Source organism: Gopherus evgoodei, chromosome 3 (assembly GCF_007399415.2).
Source record: "Gopherus evgoodei ecotype Sinaloan lineage chromosome 3, rGopEvg1_v1.p, whole genome shotgun sequence".
Lineage (NCBI taxonomy): Eukaryota > Metazoa > Chordata > Testudines > Testudinidae > Gopherus > Gopherus evgoodei.
The window spans coordinates 10,603,808-10,624,808 of NC_044324.1; the positions used below are offsets into that span (position 1 = coordinate 10,603,808).

Sequence of the window (21,001 nt, forward strand, 5' to 3'; positions counted from 1 at the left end):
CTAATGATAGAGAATCTCCAGGTTTTAGTCAGGAGCAGAGGATGGAAGAGGATAATGTAAGGGCTGGATCAGATGATAAACAGTCACATAAAAAAGAATCTGGCAATAAACAGGGACAAGCTTTTAAAGTGCTTGTACACAAATGCTAGAAGTCTAAATAATAAGCTGGGTGAACTAGAGTGCCTTGTGATAAAGGAGGATATTGATATAATAGGCATCACAGAAACCTGGTGGACTGAGAGCAATCAATGGGATACAATCATTCCGGGGTACAAAATATATAGGAAGGACAGAACAGGTCGTGCAGGAGGGAGGAGTGGCACTATATGTGAAAGAAAATGTAGATTCAAATGAAGTAAAAATCTTAAGCGAATCCACGTTCCATAGAATCGCTATGGATAGAAATTTCATGCTCTAATAAAAATGTAACATTAGGGATCTATTATTGACCACCTGACCATAGATTCATAGACTCTAGGAATGGAAGGGACCTCGAGAGGTCATCGAGTCCAGTCCCCTGCCCTCATGGCAGGACCAAATACTGTCTAGACCATCCCTAATAGACATTTATCTAACCTACTCTTAAATATCTCCAGAGATGGAGATTCCACAACCTCCCTAGGCAATTTATTCCAGTGTTTAACTACCCTGACAGTTAGGAACTTTTTCATAATGTCCAACCTAAATCTCCCTTGCTGCAGTTTAAGCCCATTGCTTCTTGTTCTATCATTGGAGGCTAAGGTGAACAAGTTTTCTCCCTCCTCCTGATGACACCCTTTTAGATACCTGAAAACTGCTATCATGTCCCCTCTCAGTCTTCTCTTTTCCAAACTAAACAAACCCAATTCCTTCAGCCTTCCTTCATAGGTCATGTTCTCAAGACCTTTAATCATTCTCGTTGCTCTTCTCTGGACCTCTCCAATTTCTCCACATCTTTCTTGAAATGCGGTGCCCAGAACTGGACACAATACTCCAGTTGAGGTCTAACCAGCGCAGAGTAAAGCGGAAGAATGACTTCTCGTGTCTTGTTTACAACACACCTGTTAATGCATCCCAGAATCACGTTTGCTTTTTTTGCAACAGTATCACACTGTTGACTCATATTTAGCTTGTGATCCACTATGATCTCTTTCTGCCATACTCCTTCCTAGACAGTCTCTTCCCATTCTGTGTGTGTGAAACTGACTGTTCCTTCCTAAGTGGAGCACTTTGCATTTGTCTTTATTGAACTTCATCCGGTTTACCTCAGACCATTTCTCCAATTTGTCCAAATCATTTTGAATTTTACCAGGACAGTAATAGTGATGATGAAATGCTAAGGGAAATTAGAGAGGCTATCAAAATTAATAACCCAATAATAGTGGGGGATTTCAATTATCCCTATATTGACTGGGAACATTTCACTTCCGGACAAAATGCAGAGATAAAATTTCTCGATACTTTAAATGACTGCTTCATGGAGTAGCTGGTACGGGAACCCGCAAGGGGAGAGGCAATTCTAGATTTAACCCTGAGTGGAGCACAGGAGCTGGTCCAAGAGGTAACTATAGCAGGACCACTTGGAAATAGTGACCATAATACAATAGCATTCAACATCCCTGTGGGGGGAAGAACACTCAACAGCCCAAAACTGTGGCATTTAATTTCAAAAGACGGAACTATACGAAAATGAGGGGGTTAGTTAAACAAAAGTTAAAAGGTACAGTGACTAAACTGAAATCCCTGTAAGTTGCATGGGCCCTTTTTAAAGACACCATAACAGAGGCCCAACTTCAATGTATACCCCAAATTAAGAAACACAGTAAAAGAACTAAAAAAGAGCCACCATGGCTTAACAACCACGTAAAAGAAGCAGTGAGAGATAAAAAGACTTCCTTTAAAAAGTGGAAGTCAAATCCTAGTGAGGCAAATAGAAAGGAGCACAAACACTGCCAGCTTAAGTGCAAGAGTGTAATGAGAAAAGCCAAAGAGGAGTTTGAAGAACAGCTAGCCAAAAACTCCAAAGGTAATAACAAAATGTTTTTTAAGTATATCAGAAGCAGGAAGCCTGCTAAACAACTAGTGGGGCCACTGGATGATCGAGATACAAAACGAGCACTTAAAGACGATAAAGTCATTGTGGAGAAACTAAATGGATTCTTTGCTTCAGTCTTCACGGCTGAGGATGTTAGGGAGATTCCCAAACCTGAGCCATTCTTTGTACGTGACAAATCTGAGGAACTGTCACAGACTGAAGTGTCACTAGAGAAGGTTTTGGAATTAATTGATAAACTCAACATTAACAAGTCACCGGGACCAGATGGCATTCACCCAAGAGTTCTGAAAGAACTCAAATGTGAAGTTGCCGAACTATTAAGTACGGTTTATAACCTGTTCTTTAAATTGGCTCCAGTACCCAATGACTGGAAGTTAGCTAATGTAACACCAATATTTAAAAAGGGCTCTAGAGGTGATCCCGGCAATTACAGACATGGAAGTCTAACATCGGTACCGGGCAAATTAGTCGAAACAATAGTTAAGAATAAAATTGTCAGACACATAGAAAAACAAACTGTTGAGCAATAGTCCACATGGTTTCTGTAAAGGGAAATCGTGTCTTACTAATCTGTTAGAGTTCTTTGAAGGGGTCAACAAACATGTGGACAAGGGGGACCCAGTGGATATAGTATACTTAGATTTCCAGAAAGCCTTTGACAAGGTCCCTCACCAAAGGCTCTTATGTAAATTAAGCTGTCATGGGATAAAAGGGAAGGTCCTTTCATGGATTGAGATCTGGTTAAAAGACAGGGAACAAAGGGTAGGAATTAATGGTAAATTCTCAGAATGGAGAAGGGTAACTAGTGGTGTTCCCCAAGGGTCAGTCCTAGGATCAATCCTATTCAACTTATTCATAAATGATCTGGAGAAAGGGGTAAACAGTGAGGTGGCAAAGTTTGCAGAGGATACTAAACTGCTCAAGATAGTTAAGACCAAAGCAGATTGTGAAGAACTTCAAAAAGATCTCACAAAACTAAGTGATTGGGCAACAAAATGGCAAACGAAATTTAATGTGGATAAATATAAAGTAATGCACATTGGACAAAATAACCCCAACTATACATACAATATGATGGGGGCTAATTTAGCTACAATGAGTCAGGAAAAAGATCTTGGAGTCATCGTGGATAGTTCTCTGAAGATGTCCATGCAGTGCGCAGAGGTGGTCAAATAAGCAAATAGGATGTTAGGAATCATTAAAAAGGGGATAGAGAATAAGACTGAGAATATCTTATTGCCCTTCTATAAATCCATGGTACACCCACATCTCGAATACTGTGTACAGATGTGGTCTCCTCACCTCAAAAAAGATATACTGGCACTAGAAAAGGTTCAAAAAAGGGCAACTAAAATGATTAGGGGTTTGGAGAGGGTCCCATACGAGGAAAGATTAAAGAGGCTAGGCCTCTTCAGCTTGGAAAAGAGGAGACTAAGGGGGGATATGATAGAGATCTATAAAATCACGAGTGATGTGGAGAAAGTGGATAAGGAAAAGTTATTTACTTATTCCCATAATACAAGAACTAGGGGTCACCAAATGGAATTAATAGGCAGCAGGTTTAAAACAAATACAAGGAAGTTCTTCTTCACGCAGCGCACAGTCAACTTGTGGAACTCCTTGCCTGAGGAGGTTCTGAAGGCAGGGACTATAACAGCGTTTAAAAGAGAACTGGATAAATTCATGGTGGCTAAGTCCATAAATGGCTATTAGCCAGGATGGGCAAGGAATGGTGTCCCTAGCCTCTGTTCATCAGAGGATGGAGATGGATGGCAGGAGAGAGATCACTTGATCGTTACCTGTTAGCTTCACTCCCTCTGGGGCACCTGGCATTGACCACTGTTGGTAGACAGATACTGGGCTAGATGGACCTTTGGTCTGATCCAGTACGACTGTTCTTATGGCATACATACGCACCAGACTCGATAGGCCCCTTTCTGGGGCTGGAGTCAACAGCGTCTGAGAGTGGCCCGGCACGGGTCTCTCTCTTTGTGGCTCTCCTCAGGGGGGGATCGTCCCCAGTTTGACTTTTTTCTTTTTCTTCAGCACCAGTGATGGGAAGCGGTGCCAGCTGGCCAGGGTTGACTTCTTGGTGGCCGGAGCAGTTTGTCGGTGCCATGTAGTTGGTGCTGGGGATCCCAGACCCTGCTGAGACTCTCTAAATGAGGCTGGGGCACTCCTGATGGAGGAGTGGCTCTATGCCGGGTTGGGCTCCGAAGAAGGGCAAAATTAGGAGAAATTTGAGTCCAGTGTCTCTTTCATTCTGAGTCCTGGGCTTTAAAGTTCTTACAGGTCCGGCACTTATCCGCAGCGTGGCCCCTCCCAGGCAGCTGCTGGGCCGTTTGAAGCCCTGGGTCCGAGGCATGCCCTGGGGCCCCAGTGGTAAGCTCCACAGGGTGGGAGCTGACAAGTACCCAAATCTAACCAATTATTTGCTAACCGCGAGTAACTGAATGCTTTGTCTACAGTCTATTTCCAGGAAAGCACGAAGGAGTATCACTTGCAGAGCAAAGAACAAAGCCATTCCAGGGACCTTCATGGACGAGAAGAGGGACCTGAGGAAGCCGTGGATTGGCAGGTCCCTATATACTGTGCCAGGAAGGCGACACCAGAGTCGACCTGACGGATATCACTAGAGGAAAACCTTCTGGCAACGGTGCCCGTGACATGCACACAACTATATTGGAATGGACACGAGCAAACACTCAAAAAAGAACATTGCATCCTAGCCCCCAACACAGCTCCAGGACTGTGCTGCAATGCTGTATAGAAGATCCGAACACAGCTCTACAACTGTGCTATCACACTGCACCACACACCCCAACAAAGATATACGATTACTGCAACACTGCATCACGTATCCAAACAGAGCTCCATAACAGTGCTGTAAAATTGCATTCCAGCCCCTGAAAACTGCTTCAAGAGAATGATGTAACACTGTATCCTCCCAGCAGTTCCATGACACTGAAGTAACACAGCTCTACAACAGTACTGCAACACTGCATCACAGCAGAACATAGCTCCATAACAGTGCTGTAACCCTGCACTGCAACCCCCAACACAGGTGACACAGCCCCTAATGGAGCTTTATGACAGTGCTGTAACACTGCATCCTAATGCCACTGCATTGCACTGTAAGAACCTAAATGTGATGCAAAGCAGTAGTGCGACAGCTCTGCAACACAACTGTGCTGCAAGGACACAAACTGCTCTTTAAACATGCAAGGATCTAAGAACCTGCCTGTCTGAGGAGCAAATATCCCAGGAGAGCTTTAGCTGGGAGGGGGAGTCTGTGCATCAGGAGTGCCATGTTCTCAGTCAGGGCTGACAGCAGACAGCAAATTAAGCAGGAGCTGGCTATGCAGTCAGACAGCGGATCTGGCCAACAGACTCCAGAGCTGCACTCACAGAGGCATTGCGAGCTCCAGACACTGTATTCAGTTCCACGCAGCACATTACCAGCCAGCCAGCGACCACCTGGAGAGAGCTCAGAGAAGAACCAGAGAACTGGGCCAAGGGCTGGTGCGGGGCTGAGCGTAAGGGCTAAACCTGTCCGCCTTGGCTCGGGGCAGCAGGGACCCGCTGACTAAAAGCAGGGCAGGGCGTTAAGCCGAGGGGGAAGGGTGGAACTAGGGGTCATGGTACGAAACTGAGGAAGGAGGAAGCCTGCCTGAGTCTGCCTGTGTGTGTGTGGGGAGCTCCCTACTGGAAGCGTCTCCCCCGAGCTCTGCCCGCTCCTCCCTCTCCCAGCGCGGCTCCTGTTCAGAGCCCAGTGCCCTCTGGTGGTTACACCGGGTCACTGCACGCACTGCGCTCAGCAGCCAGGGCAAGGCACTGGAGAGAGGTTCTGCATTGACTGCTCACGGCCTGCAGGGCCAGGGCTCAGACGCCACCATGCCCATCACCCCCAGCTCTCCCGTGCATCCCACGGTGCCAGGAACTCCAGCCCCACTGCTCGGGGTCAGCCACCCAACGCTCGCAGCAGTGGAGCAGACGAAAAGCTGGTTCAGGTTCCAGTCCTGCAGCTGCCCCCGCCCCCTTCTCCTCTAAACCAAACCCCGGGGCAGAGCTGACCCAGCCAGTGCCAGACACGTGGGGGTGCTCTGCCAGCTGGCTCTGCGCTGCCAGACACGCTAGGCAGAGAAGACAGAGCCCAGTGACAGCCTGCGGGTGCCGCGGAGGTAGTGGTAGTGGGGTTAGCTGGATGCGAAGGGAAGGGGACAGGGCGGAGGGGAGGGCAGCAGGGGGACAGGTATGGATGGAGTGAAGCTGAGGCAAGGAGGCGGGTTGGAGGGCAGAGAAGTCCAGAAAGCTCTCGGAATGGCCAGAGGGCCACAGGTCCCTGCTTTGGCAACTTCTCTTCCCTCCAGCATCCTCTGGCTCCTAGTGCTCCTAGAGTGGGAGGGGGGTGGCTCCCCTGCAGCTCTGGGCCCGCTTTCTATCCATCCAACTCCCACAAGGGGCACAGGTGGGGATAGGGTTGCCCCCTCCTTCCTTGCCCCACCAGTGACTCCTGAAAGTTTTGACAAACTACTACAAAGTGCAGGCCAGCCCAGGTGTTCACAAGTCCCCAGGCCAGACAGGACTATTGGGCTCAGCATTTCTGACACCGCCGTACAGCACAGGTCAGAGAACGTCCCCAACACAGTCGCTTACAGAACTACAGCCGGGAGTTCAGAAAAACATCCCGACTGAGTTATAATCACCACTGCTGGAGAATCCCTCACGGCCCTGGGAAATTATTCCGGTGCTTACTTACCCTCACTGCCACAAACGTAACCTTACTGCCAGTCTGGGTCTGTCTGGCTTCAGCTGCCAGCCCCTGGCTCCTGTTAGCCCTTCCTTTGCCAGCCTGATGGGCCTGTTCCCAAACACTGGTCCCCATGTAGGTACCCGGGACCCAGGCACCCCTGAACCTGCTCTAGTGAGTTCAATGTCTCCATGCGGCAGCTTTTCTAACCCTTTCATCATTCTCATGGCTCTTCTCGGACCCCTCACCAATGTCGCCACAGTCCCGGGATCTGTGGGCACCAGAACTGAACATGGGAGTCAAGCAGAGGTCGCACCAGAGCCAAACAGAGGTGACATATCCTCCTGGCTCATCTACCCTCCCCTGCCCATTGTGGTTCTTTGCCACCCATCTCGGTGGCGGGTGTCACTTTTCAGCGGGCCCCACCCAGCTAACCACTCCAGGGCATGTGGGCACATGGCTGGCCCAGGCTCTTTGCCCCTCATGCCAGGGTTCAGTCACCCACATGGGCACTGAGGACTTGTTGGACAGGTACCAGCCTATGGAAGCCCCCCCAGACCCAAAGCCAGACCCTGCTGGCAGCTCAGGACTCTCTGGCGACCCTCATGTGCACTGGGGAGAGCCAGAAGGTTTCCACGGCAGTGCTCACCTCTAGGAAGCGTGAAATGTCCCGCTTGTCGCTCACCCCCATGGCCACCACGTTCTCGAAGAGCCAGAAGAAGGGCCGGTCGTCACCCTCCTTGGGCCGAGCTTCGTGGAGAAGGCGGTAGAACTCGAAGAAGAGCCGTCCAGTGCCCTCTGGGCAGCAGGAAGAGAGAAGAGACATGGGTGAGCTGCTGACAGCCCGCCTCAGCCTAGATGGGACTGCAGGAGAGAAGGCGTAGCCGGCTCGGACACCTACCGTAAAGACCCTTCCTGGCAGGGTTGACAATGGAGAGGTCATTACATGGGCTCCCTCCAATCACCAGGTCAAAAGGGCCCCATTCCTGTATCTGCAACACAGAGACACGCCAGTGAGAGGTTATGGGGGGCAAAGGAGGCAAGTCTCCCTTGGTATGCAGTGGTGGGGAAACCGACGGTGGAATATGGACTCCAGTTCTGGGGGCCACATTTTACAAAGATGTTGAAAAACTGCAGAGGGGACAGAAAAGAGCCACAAAAATGATTCCAGGGCTGGAGAAAACACCCCATAGTGCGTGATTTAGAGCCAAAGGGAGCCTGAGAGGTAACCTGATCCCAGTGTCTAAGGACTGTCCCAGGGAGATGATAGCAGGTACCAGAGGGCTCTTTCCTTTAGCAGAGACAGGCAGAACAAGAATCAATGGCTGGAAGCTGACGCCAGACAAATTCAATGAGAAACCGCTCACCTTCTGTTAACGGTGCAGGTGACTAACCATTGCGGGAAACTCCCAAGGGAAGTGGTGGATTCTCCACCACTTGGTGAATTCAGACACAGCCTGGCTGCCTTTCTGGGAGATGCGTTAGCTCAGTACAGGGGTAACTGGGTGAAACTGAACGGCTGGTGACACACAGGAGGCCAGACTACATCATCGAATGGTCCTGTGATGGGGTGTGCATACCCCCCACTAGGTGAGAAAGGGTTAATCACACACTATGGGTGGAGCAAGTCCCGCCCCTTAGGCCCTGTTAGGCACGCTCCAATGGCTGTGCCAGTATAAAGGAGAGCGCCCAGCTTGCCGTCTAGGCTGACTGCAAGTGCCAAGGAGGACGCTTGGTGGAGGCTCCAGCCCAGGAGCCATTACAGCCCTTGCCTGTGGGAGCTGGAGATCCCGAGACCCAGCCGACTGGTGGGTGTCAGAGTCCCCTGCGCCGAGGAGCCCGGAGACCCCGACGCATATGCACTGCAGCTTCAGGAAGCTTGGCAGGAAGCGGCCAAGGGAGGTGGAGTGACTGGTATCTCCCACCTGTGTAAGGTCAGAGTGTTGAGGCTGGATTTCCTGCTGACCCAGTGGTGGACCACTCCACCTGTTAGGGCCCTGGGCTGGGACCTGGTGGAGTTGAGTGGACCCGGGTCCCCCTACCCCAGCCACCACCCCACTTCAGTGGCATACCCCAGATTTGGTGATTAGGCCATGATGCTGGGAACCTCAGGGCTGCTCTCATGACTGGCCACTAGGCCACACAGCCCTGTGCTCGAGGACAGCCACTTTGACTCTGGCCATTGAGCAGCACTGTCTTGAGTCCCAGGACAGTATGACAGACTGTAACTGCGGTGTCACCATGCCCATGTTCCACCCCAAAAGGAGTGGGGTGGGAATACACCGCCACATGTCCCTTCAGACCTTAAACTCTGTGAATCTCGAAAGGGTTCAGCCTGCTGCCCCCCGTGAGACACAGCCGCTGTGCTGGGTAGGGAGGTGAGCGGGGCAGGCAGATGGCAGCCTCACGTACATGTTTCTGGGTGACATTCCGGACGTCACCGACGTACATGATCTTGCCCTGGTGTCTCACCATCCCCACAGTGATAGAGTCTTCGCAAACCTCAGAAGCAATGTAGCGGTCGACCTGAATGCCCAGGTCCTTCAGCACCAGCAGACCTGCCAGGATACAGAGCGGGGGTCAGGTCCGGAATGCAGGATGGCCCTGGGGACAGCACCCCAGGGAGCACTCGCCCAAACCAAACCAGAGACACCAGGAGACCCCTCAGCGCTCAGCAGCGATGCAGGACCACCAGCCCTCTGACACAAAACAGAGGAACGCAAGCAGCTGCTTATTGAAGCTACCTGCTGCAGTCAGGACACTCGTAGAATCCCTATGGGGAACTACAGAGGCCACGGATTCAGGGGACCCCTGCTGAGTTTGCTCCTTACTCCCAAGGGTGTGGAGAGCCCAAATCTAATTACACAGCCCCCTGCTGGTGACCTGGGCTCATCTCTCTTTGAAATATGGCCGGCAGGACAATGGGCCACCTCCAAATAACCAGGCCAAAGGTGTCTCGAGTTGGGAGCACCCAAAATCAGGGACTTAGTTTGAAACTGTTGGCCACAGTTGATGCAAGATGTTCTACGATCTCGGGGGCTGCGGGGCCCAGCAGAGCTGCGAGAGACAGGTGGAGCAATATCCTGCACTCGGCCAAACACCTGCCCTGCACACTAGGTTCAGAACCTAGGATTGCACTGTGCTACTGAGAACCTACCAGCTGGGTCATGCACTGCCCTGATGCTAAACCAGAGCGTATCTGCTCCCCCGTGCCCTCTGAGTGCTGTGAAGGGAGCTGGGCCGTGCTGGCGGGTCACGGCTGCTGAGGGGCTGTAGTAGGGTATGGTAAGCATGGAGGCAGCCAGCAGAACCCTAGTGCCGCTCAGCTACCTCTTGTTAGCCCACCTGTGGCAATTCCGTCGAAGAGAGAGAGCACTCGGATGGGCTTCCTCTTCTCAGCTGGGACCGGTGGATAAACCTTTGGTGGGTCCTTAAAACACACACACAGCGCAGCATGAGAGACGGGGGCACAAGGAATACTCCCCTAGACAGTCTCCTCCGACATGAACTGGGCTCCCAACTCCCAGAAGGGTCCCATCCCAGCTCTTATGGGGGGAGCTAACCGCAGCTGGAGCTCCATGTGACGCGGGGACCTCCCCGATGCGCTCCCCTAGGAGCAGAGAAGCTAGGGGCTGGGCTTGCTGAGTGGGGAACTGACTACTGGCTATACACACTGTGATGAACTAGGAATGTTCTTAATGTTTTCTCTGAATACTGACTTGGTGCCTCAGTGTCCCCATGGCAGTTCTTAAGTATCTGGCAGAGCAAAAGGCCAGTGCACCTAAATGCCTGGCACTCTGTCTCCTAGCAACTGATGGCCTGGACCCCTCCCCTGCAAAGGTGCCAGCTGAAGGTGTTGGAGACAAAGAGGTCAGGTGACCTCCTGACTGGGAAAGGGGCTGAGCAGAGAGGAGGGGCTGGAGGGGGGTTAGTCTGGAGCTGGCTGGGGATGAGGAGTGAAGTGGCAGATGTGGGGGTCTGGCTCACTGCCCCCAGAATGGACCCAGCCGAGGGGTCCGGTTTGCTGTATCTACAAGCTCTGTTTTAGATCCTGTTCCTGTCATCGAATAAACCTCTGTGTTACTGGCTGGCTGAGAGTCACGTCTGACTGCAAAGTGGGGGTGCAGGACCCTCTGGCTTCCCCAGGACCCCGCTGGGCGGACTTGCCGTGGGAAGCGCACGGAGGGGCAGAGGATGCTGAATGCTCCAAGGAGAGACCCAGGAGGTGAAGCCGTGTGAGCTTCTTGCCCTGAACAAATCTGCTCCAAGGGAGAGGAGGCTCCCCAAAGTCCTGCTGGCTTGGTGGGGACCAGTTCCAGAGCAATGCCTGGTGACTCCATGACAACTGGTGGCAACGGGGGGATGTACTGCACCCCGTGAATGGTGATTCTTGCAGTAAGTGACTGGGGAGCAGTAAAACAAAGGAGGGATAATGAGAACCAGGAGTGCTGAAGGCTCAGAGAGGGACGGTTTCAGGGGGCGGTTAACCTCTGGGAGTGTGTGACCAGTGAGAAGGACTGTTAGAGTAACGGGGTTCCCCTGAGGACTGCAGCGAGCAGTCTCAGGGGCGGAGGAGCTTGCCGCTCGACCCTGGAAGAGAGAAGGATTTTTGCAGTAGCAGGGTTCCCCTGGGGATTGCAGGAGCAGTCCCATGGGCGGAGGAGTTTGCAGCTCGACCCTAGCAAACAGGTGGTGACCATGAGAAGGACTGGCACACCAGGGGTTCTTCCTGGAAACCATGGGGGAGTCAAGAGCACGCAGGCCAGTGAGTCCAGAGCCACTTGGGAATGGTGAAGTGATGGCCTATCACCATCTCTTTAAGAAGGACGTGATCCTGTGCACAAAGACAGGGTTACGTATCGGGAAGTTCACCCAGGCACAGTAAATCGTGCACTTGGAGGAGGACCGCTCTGAGGAGCAGATTCCTGGCCCAGATGGGGCTACAAGAGGATCTGGGAGCAGCTGGAACAGCAGCCAGGCATCCCTGAGAGTCTTGTCCCCAACCAGACAAGGGTCTTCACGATCGGGTTCCTCATCAGGAGATTGGAGACGGATGGGATTGGAGCAGAGCCCGAGAGAGCGAGAGGACTGTGAAAGAGAGCAAGAGCCTGAGGAAAAGCTGCAGGAGAAGCAGCAGCAGCATGGACTGGCGATGATGGAGCGGAGAGACATAGGGGGCTGCCCAGGGGTCAGTGGGGAAACAAGCCTGGGGAGGCGAGACCCTGGGACAGAGAGAACTGTGGTGGTGCAGCCACAGATGCTGAGGGGCTGTGGGACCTGGGTGAAGACCCCCAGGGTGAAGTCCCTCGCCCTGCCTATGGCCTGGATCCCTGTGCAGACCCAGGAGGAGTCAGGCTGGCTAGTAGTTGGGGTTCTCCAGGATATCGGCTGGGAGGTCCTGTTGGGGGGGTGACTGTGTCTCTTTGGGACAGGATCCAGGCCCTGCTTCTGTAACAGCCGAGGGTTTGAATTCAAATCCAGGGAACTAGTTGGCTAGGATGGAAATGGTCAGTGAAAATGCAAATGACCTGGCTGGCAGTGGGGAGGGGCTGCTGGGCTCAGGATACCTGCCTACCTGTAACCAGCCCCCTGGGGCTGAGGAGGAGGGAGAGATGCTCCCCGCCCCCCTGCACACCGGAGCTGACGCTGGCTCTGATGCTGTGACCAGAGCAGAGAGCTTGCTGCCTGCCCCCACTGGGACAGCCAGGGCAGTGCTGAGCAGGGGGGGAGCTGAGACCCCAGCTGAGGGGGGGACACCCAGGCAGGGCAGGTTGGGTGCCAACCAGGTTTGCCTGGTCCAGACGTGCTGCTGGGAAGTGATTACACAGCAGGGAGGGAGCTACCAAGGACAGGGCTCAGGGGGGCTGTGATCCCAGGCCCAGCCAGCGAGAGGGAGCAGGTTCCACTCCCTTCCCCAGCAGCTGAACTCCAGACTGAGCTGCGGAAGAAGCTTGGAGAAGCTGAGGGAACTTGCTGGCCACAGCACTGCAAACCCCCTTGGGGAAGGCTGCAGGGACAGAGTCCTGTAGGAGAAGGGATTCCTGTACTGGGAATGGGCTCCCCAGGGGGAAGCAGAACTGGGGGGAATCAGGAGGCAGCTGGTGGTGCCCCAGGAATCCAGAGTTCTTCCCTCTTGAGCTGTTGGATGGGAGGAGAGTGAGGGGACCCCTGGACCCGGAAGGGGAGGATTGGGAGGAGAAGGGGGAAGACCCCCTTGGGGATCTCTTCCCTGAGGTGGGAGCCAATCTCCCCATCAGGTGTTCCCCGTTCAGAGGCACTGGGAAAGCAGCCCAGAACCTGGAGAGAGAGGTCAAGGACATGCTGGCTTTACATGTGATCCAGCCGTTTTACAGCCCATGGGCCTCACCCGTGGGGCCGATCCCCAAGGGAGACAGGATGATCTGGTTTTGTGGGGGCTATCAGAAGCTTAAAGCCATCACAGTGTCTGATGCCGACCCCATGCCTAGGCCTGGGGAGATTCTAGACAAGCAGAGAGGGATGGAGAACTTGGCCCTGGCAGACACTGATAACATGTGCATCTTTAGCCAGACCTGGGAGGAACAGGTGTCCCAGGTGAAGATGGGGCTGGGCTGCATCAAGGCGGTGGGATTGACAGTAAAAGCTGAGCAGCCTCCCAGCAGGAGGAGTGGAGGGCAAAGACGCTTGCTGAAGGACTCTGGAGAGCTCAGGAGGCGACAGACGTGAGGTGCTACCTGCGACAGCAGGGCCTGGACTCAAGGACCCAGGAGGTCCCCATCAATCCTGCATTCCTGGGATGATCTGGGACCCAAGGATACAAAGGCCGGCAGCGCAGCGACAGCACAGGCAGCCCTGCTGGATGCATTCAGCCCCGGCCCCTGGGAACCAAGCTGCAGCAGGCGCAGGGCTGGGGGAGGCTCTGCTCTGCTGCCCAAGAAGCGAGGCACTGCTGTGACTCTGGAGCTGCCATGCCGAGCCCCCGGGGGAACCGGGCAGCGCTGCCACATACTCACAAATTCTTGGTCATGGTTATTGGCGAAGAACATCTGGAGGCGTGAGGGCCAGTCATCTCTTCGCCTCAGCAGCCCATAGACGCCCTTGTGGCCGCACATGTAGCAGTTCCAGGGGTCCTCTTTGATAGCTGCCTGGGCTGCACCTGGTCCCACCAGCAGGTCCACGCACTCCACACAGAAGCACCTGAGAGCCAGGGGGAAGGGAAGACACTTCAGCCCATTTACTCCCTGCCCCTGCTCCATGGAGGTGTGTGTGTGTGGGGGGCACTCCTCACCTCCATGGCCTGCAGAGGCACAGGTCACCAGCGGGGGCCGTGCGACCCCTCCCCGCTCCCTCCTTTGCGGTCCCCTAACTGCAAGGGGTAGGACCATGCTGAGCTGGGAAGGCAACCCACAGGTCCCAGTCTGAGCCCACTGGGGCTCAGGGCCCACGCCAGCTGGCACACAGCCGGAGGGCTGAGAGGGGGTCCGGTATCACCATCCCACATGTCCCCAAGGCCTCTCCGGTCCCCTCATTCCTGACTGGCCTGGGTGCAGGGGCCCTGGAGAACCGGCTGCAGGTCTCAACCCTTCCTTCCCAGGGCAATGGCTAGCTGATGTTCCTGCCCAAGCCCAGATGGAAGCGCAGAGCCGGTGCAGCTGGCCGAGCGCCCTGGGGTCCCACACCCACCTGCAGCAGTTGTTGTTTCCACACATGAGCACCTCACGGCCGCCGCAGCAGATTGTACAATATGACTGATATCCATCGTCGTCATATTGGTACGCGCACTCCAGGAAGCAGTTCTGGGGGCAGTGAGAGGGGCGTGAACACTGCATCCCCTCCACACCCCTCCACCCCAGGGGACGGCCCACAGCACAGACGCAGGGCTCTGCACCTGGCCACGGGGACGCTGCCCAGAGTACTCCACCCTCGGGCTGCCCTGCTGGGCTAGGGAGCAGAACCCCTGCAGCTGACTGCACTGGGCTTCTGCGGCCCGGGCTGGCCTGCTGCGGGAGCCTGCCTCGAGGGGAAATTCTTCGAGCAGAGGGATAAAAGGACCTGGAAATGCTTCAAGACAGCAAAGGGATGGAACCCCAGGAGAAGAGGAGGTTACTCACCTGTAACTGGAGGTTCTTCAAGATGGGTGGTCCCTACCTGCATTCACTGAGGGGTTATGCATGCGTCATGCGCCTGGAGCCGGAGCATTTGGAAGCAGGCGTGTCTGTTGGTGCATGCGCCCTTGCGTCACCTCATGGTTTTGTCTGAGGTGATAACGGGCGGGGCGGAGTGACCACGCCCTCTGTTCCTCCACCAGATGTGCAGCAGAGGGGCTGGAGGGCGGGCAGTGGAATCCCGAGGGGAGGGAGGAACGGAGGACAGCCATGCAGAGTCCCGCACCAAGGTGCGGCCAACTCCACGTATGTCTGGAAGCGACACATCGGGGAGAGTGCTGCAGTCGACGTGTGGGCTCTCACTCCAAGTCCCGTCAATGGAGAGCAGAGTGTAATACAACCCCAAAACTGCTTGACAATCCTGCCTGCTCCTTCAGCCTTGCAGCTATTGCAATAAACGGTCTAGGGCAGCGGTTCTCAAAGATTAGCAACCCCAGGACTCTCAGTTTGATTTAAAATTTTTTGAGACCCCCTGCCCTGTCTGTTCACTGAGGCCCCGCCCCCACTCGCTCCATTCCCCTTCCCTCTGTTGTTTGCTCTCCCCCACCCTCACGCACTTTCACCAGGCTGAGGCATGGGTTGGGGTGCAGGTCGGGGCCCAGGGGTGGGGCACGGGGTTGGGTGTGGGGGGGTGCAGAGTGCAGGCTCTGGGAAGGAGTTTGGGTGCAGGAGGGGACTCTGGGCTGGGGCAGGGGGCTGGGGTGCAGGTGGTGGCTCAGGGCTGGGGCAGGGGGTTGGGTGTAGGGGGTGCGGAGTGCGGGCTCTGGGAAGCAGTTTGGGTGCAGGAGGGGACCTGGGCTGGGGTGCAGGTGGGGACTCAGGGGTGGGGCAGAGGGTTGGGTGTAGGGGGTGCGGAGTGCGGGCTCTGGGAAGCAGTTTGGGTGCAGGAGGGGACTCTGGGCTGGGGTGCAGGTGGGGACTCAGGGCTGGGGCAGGGGGCTGGGTGTGAGGGGTGCAGAGTGCGGGCTCAGGGAAGCAGTTTGGGTGCAGGAGGGGACTCTGGGCTGGGGTGCAGGTGGGGACTCAGGGGTGGGGCATGGGGTTGGGTGTAGGGGGTGCGGAGTGCGGGCTTGGGGAAGGAGTTTGGGTGCAGGAGGGGACTCTGGGCTGGGGTGCAGGTGGGGACTCAGGGGTGGGGCATGGGGTTGGGTGTAGGGGGTGCGGAGTGTGGGCTCAGGGAAGGAGTTTGGGTGCAGGAGGGGACTCTGGGCTGGGGTGCAGGTGGGGACTCAGGGGTGGGGCATGGGGTTGGGTGTAGGGGGTGCGGAGTGCGGGCTTGGGGAAGGAGTTTGGGTGCAGGAGGGGACTCTGGGCTGGGGTGCAGGTGGGGACTCAGGGGTGGGGCATGGGGTTGGGTGTAGGGGGTGCGGAGTGTGGGCTCTGGGAAGCAGTTTGCGTGCAGGAGGGGACTCTGGGCTGGGGAAGGGGGCTGGGGTGCAGGTGGGGGCTCAGGGCTGGAGCAGGTTGGGTGTGGGGGGTGCAGAGTGCGGGCTCTGGGAAGGAGTTTGGGTGCGGGAGGGGACTCTGGGCTGGGGAAGGGGATTGGGGTGCAGGAGAGCATTTGGGGTGCGGGGGCCTGGTAGCACTTACCACAGCTCCCAGGAAGCAGCTGCCAGGTCCCTGCAGCCCCTAGACCAGTGGTTCCCAAAAATGTTACAGGGGGTTCTCGGGAAAAAATTCCCTATGGCGGACAGAGCTGTCCCTAGGGATCCCAGACAGCACGGGGCCAGCAGCCCGGAGCCCCTGGACTTCCAAGAGCTAAGCATATCAAAGCGAGCATCTCTACCCCACTGAGGAGAGTTAAACTCCAAAACTCCTTATAAGAAATGGAAAGGGAGGTGGATTTTTTGTTGTTGCTGTTTTTAAAATGAAATAGGCAGCTAGGATTGTTTTTAAATTATTATGAAGAACAAGTTTAAGCTTTGTTGTAAGGTGCGTTGTTTGCCTGGACTGCTCAAGCCCTGAATGCTTGTGTAGGAGGAACTCTTGGCTTCTTAGATCCCTTCCTGCTGTTTCACATCTGATACTCCTTGATGAAACCTAGGAGCCTTGTCTTGTAACAGGCTTATTCAAAGTGATACAAGCTACGAACGTGAGATCTTGTCAGAGTGTTGCCATTTTCATAATGTAATAAAAATACTGCAATGATAAATAATAATTAATAATAAATAGTGTGTAATAAACATGTCATAATAACAAATGTTATATTTCCAAGATCACTGCTTTTATAATTTATACTCAGGTAAAGGAAAAAATCCCTGGAAATATTCGTTTTTAGGAGGAGGTTCTTGAGACTTGACATTTTAATGAAAGGGGTTCACAGGGGAACCGCTGCCCTAGACGCATGGGCGGCCAGGGAGGCTCTGTGCGCTGCCCTTGTGCCCACATACGCCGTCCCCACAGCTCCCATTGGTCACGGTTCCCAGTTTATGGGAGCTGCGGAGCCGGCACTTGGGCAGGGGCAGCGTGGGAGCCTCCCTGTCCACCCATGAGCCTAAGGGCCGCAAGGAGCTGGCAGCCACTTCCAGGCAGGTAGGGAACCTGCCTTAGCCCCGGGCCCCCAATGCGCTGGGAGGGAGGGGGAGGAGTTGATCAGCAGGGCCTGTGGACTCCCTGGATCCCAGTTTGAGAAACGCTGGTCACGGGGACCTCCTGATAGGTCTCGTCCTTGGCAGGTAGAAGGTCAGAGCCCTGCGGACGTCAAAGGAGTGAAGGTGCTGCTCCTCTGCCGAGGCGTGAGGCTTTGGGAAGAAAGCAGATGAGTGTACGGGGTGGTTGAGATGAAACTGAGATATGACCTTTGGTAGAAACTTGGGAGTGCAGGCGCAGGAAGACTTTATTCTTATGGAACGTGGTGAAAGAGGGGGCCCTCCATCATGGCCCCCAGTTCGCCTACCCTTCTCACCGAAGTGACAGCCACTAGGAAGGAGACTTTCATGGAAAGGAGGGACATAGAGCATGAAGCCAGAGGCTTGAAGGGCGGTTTCATTAACGCCGCTAGAACGAGGTTGAGGTCCCACTGGGGGGTGATAGGCTGGATAGGTGGGAAAGTCCTGAAGAGACCTTTCCAAAACCTGGTAGTCAACGGATGTGTAAATACGGAGTGTGCTTCCATGGGGCGGTGGAAGGTACTGATTGCCACTACATGAACCTTGAGAGAACTGAGGGCGAGCCCTGATGTCTTCAAGGGCAAGAGGCTGTCCAAAAGAAGAGAAATGCCCACTTCCTTAGGGGAAAGCCCTTTTGCTGGGACCAAAGGCCAAGTGATTCTCCTTGGCTCAACAGGAACGCCTCGTGGACTCCTTCCTGCTGCTCAAAAGGCTATCATGCCCCACAGACGAACACTCTAGAGAAGATGCCCATCCAAATACCAAGCTTTGAGGTGAAGTGTCTGTGGATTGGGATGTCTGATCCTGCTGTTGTGTTGCAGGTAGGGGAGGTGAGGGACAGGCTGACAGAAGATGGTTGGGAAACCAAAACTGGGGTGGCCAGACCGGGGCCCTCTCCTGCCTGATCTTTTGGAGGACTGGTGGGGGGAGAGGAGGAGGGGAAGAAGTAGTCGATCTGGTCTGACCAGTGGAGGAAGAGGCATCGCCTTGAGCAGTACGTGCTGCATGTCGTTGTTGCTGTGGAAGGCAAAGAGCTTTCTGGTGGGAGTCCCCCACTGGCTGAAGATGTTGTTTACTACAGAGTCGTGCATCTCCCACTCGTGACTGGAGATGAATCTTCGGCTGAGAGTCTGCACTCACGTTCGGAATCCCCAGAAGATAGACTGCCAACAACAGGCTCTTGTGGGCAATGCACCAATCCCGCAGACTGACCACTTCTGCACACAGACCTCCTGCCGCCTGGTCTGTGATGTAACAGATGGTGGTGTCCAACACGATGAGAACATGATGCGAGCGAATGGATGGGAGAAATGCTTGACACGCTTGCCGTACTGCCCGGAGTTCCAGAAGGTTGAGGTGCATCCTGAATTCCCGAGGGGTCCATGTCCCTTCCATCATGTGATGGACCATGTGTGCTCCCCATCCTGTGAGGGATGTGTCCTGTCCAGGGAGGATGGGGATCCCTGTACAGACCTGCTGTGGGTCCATTCACCACTGGAGGGAAGAGAACACCTTGGGGGGGACTGACAACATAAAGCCTGTGGCACATAGAGTGTGAGAGTTTCGTGGGGTAGGTACAACCTGTCATGGGGTGTCAGGTCACATATAGTCAGAAGAAAAGGAAAGGCAGTGCCACAGCCGGATAGGTCCTACGCTGGTGACCCTGACCATAAAGTGTGGTAGTACGGCCTAGTGGCTGGAGTCGCCCCTCCTCATGGGGCTGTATGGCTCAGTGGCCAGCGTCAATTGAGTGACCCTTCCTTACAGGGCTGTGTAGCCTACTGGCTGGAGTCAATAAAACTGCCCACATCTGAGGGGCTGTGTGGCCTTTTGGCCCACTGGGGAAGTGGAGCGCCGCCTAGGAGTGTGTGGTGCCTGGGGTAGAGGGACCTGGGCCCTCCTTGCTCCTCTGAGTCCCAGCCCAGGGCCCTGGCAGTGGCGAGGGTGCTCACCACTGAGTCAGTGGGGATCTCCCCGAAACACACTGACCTGTTCTCCAGTTCTCGCCCCCTGGGCTGCTTCCTACCCTGTCTTCTTCAGAGGTGTCCCCTGGGTCTCTGGGGTCCTCGGCCGGTGCACCTCCTGATGACTCCCTTCTCTGGATTCCACAAACACCCTAGAATCCGTCTGGGGCTCGGGGTGCATTGGCTCTGTGGTTTGGGCTGGTAGCAGCTCCCGGGAGAGAGCCTGCAATCTGCACCCTTCCCGTTCAGCAGTCTGCCTCGACTGAGCAGAGCTGCTTCTTTAATATCTTGCCTACAGGCTGAGCATGCCCAACAGAGGTGGAGGGGCATGGCCTTCTCATCCTGCAATGCGCAGTTAACCCTTTCTGAGCCAGGATGTGTTAGGTACACCCCTTACATCACAGTGAGTAAACCCTCTGGAGCGACATCTGCAGACAGTGAAGGAGGAGGTGAGCGAAGGCAGTGATATATGTAGAGGACGCCATGTGGCCAAGGAGGGATAAGCAAGTCCTGACCGGGACAGATGGACTGTTGACTATCCAGTCAATGAGTTCCTGTAGAGGCTGGAACCTGTCCCTTGCTAGGTAAGCTCTGGCTGTGACCAAGCTGATGGAGACCCCTATGAAGACTTGGGGCTGTGTGGGAATCAAAACTGATTTTTCGATGTTGACATTGACTCCCAGGGAGGAAAGGAGTCTGAGCAACATGGAGGTCAAGATTCAAGCCTCGTCTCTGGATCGTGCCGCTAGTCAAGATGGGGAATATCAGGACCCCAGAGGTGGGCCGCTATGATACAGAAAACTTTGGTGAAGACCTGGGGAGCAGTGGTGAGCCCACATGGCAGAACTCTGTACTGAAAATGCTGAGGGCCTAGCATGAACCTCAGGAATTTTCTGTGAGTTGGATGAATGTCTATGTGACAACAGGTGTTCTGCATATTGAGAGCCATAAAGCACATGCCTTTCCTAGTGACAGCATGATGGCCGCTAAAGTGACCATACGAAACTTGGCTGGCAGGTGAAGCGGTTGAGGCAACGGAGATCCAGGATTGGTCTCCATCTGCCATTCTTCTTGCGTACCAGGAAGTAAGTGGAATAGAACCCCGTGCCCCGATAGCTCGGGGGAACGTGCTCTCTCCCTCCCCTTTGCAGTAAGTGGCCATTTCTAAGGCAAGGATGCTGTTGTGAGAGTGGTCCCTGAAGAGGGATTGGGGTGGGGGATGTGGATGAGGTAGTGTGCTGAACTCGATTGTATAGCCATAGCTGATGGCATCCAGGACCCACTTGTCTGTAGTTATTGCACTCCAAGCTGGTAAGAAGAATGCTAGATTCACCCGAAGGGGACGCACTAGTTGCATGGCAGTTGGAACGGTGGTTGACACTCAGAAATATTGTTTCTGAGAGGTCTGAATGTGAGATGATGAAGTCTGGGAAGGAGGCCTGGAGGGCGGGATCGTTGGGTCTTCTGACACTTCCGAGGAGGATCATATGGTCTCTGGT

The 21,001-nt window shown here is 54.4% G+C and overlaps 1 protein-coding gene across 5 annotated transcripts in view; it reads right to left on the reverse strand.

The window, feature by feature from the left end:
• DNMT3A (DNA methyltransferase 3 alpha) overlaps positions 1-21,001 on the reverse strand; it is a 282,256-nt gene that overhangs the window by 27,390 nt on the left and 233,865 nt on the right. For all 5 annotated transcript variants that reach the window (XM_030555051.1, XM_030555050.1, XM_030555049.1 and 2 more), the window contains 6 exons: positions 14,448-14,560; positions 13,778-13,961; positions 10,131-10,215; positions 9,198-9,343; positions 7,687-7,777; positions 7,435-7,583 (listed from right to left, as the gene is read on the reverse strand). In XM_030555051.1, the coding sequence (XP_030410911.1) occupies positions 7,435-7,583; positions 7,687-7,777; positions 9,198-9,343; positions 10,131-10,215; positions 13,778-13,961; positions 14,448-14,560 (768 nt within the window). The remainder of the gene's footprint in view (positions 1-7,434; positions 7,584-7,686; positions 7,778-9,197; positions 9,344-10,130; positions 10,216-13,777; positions 13,962-14,447; positions 14,561-21,001) is intronic.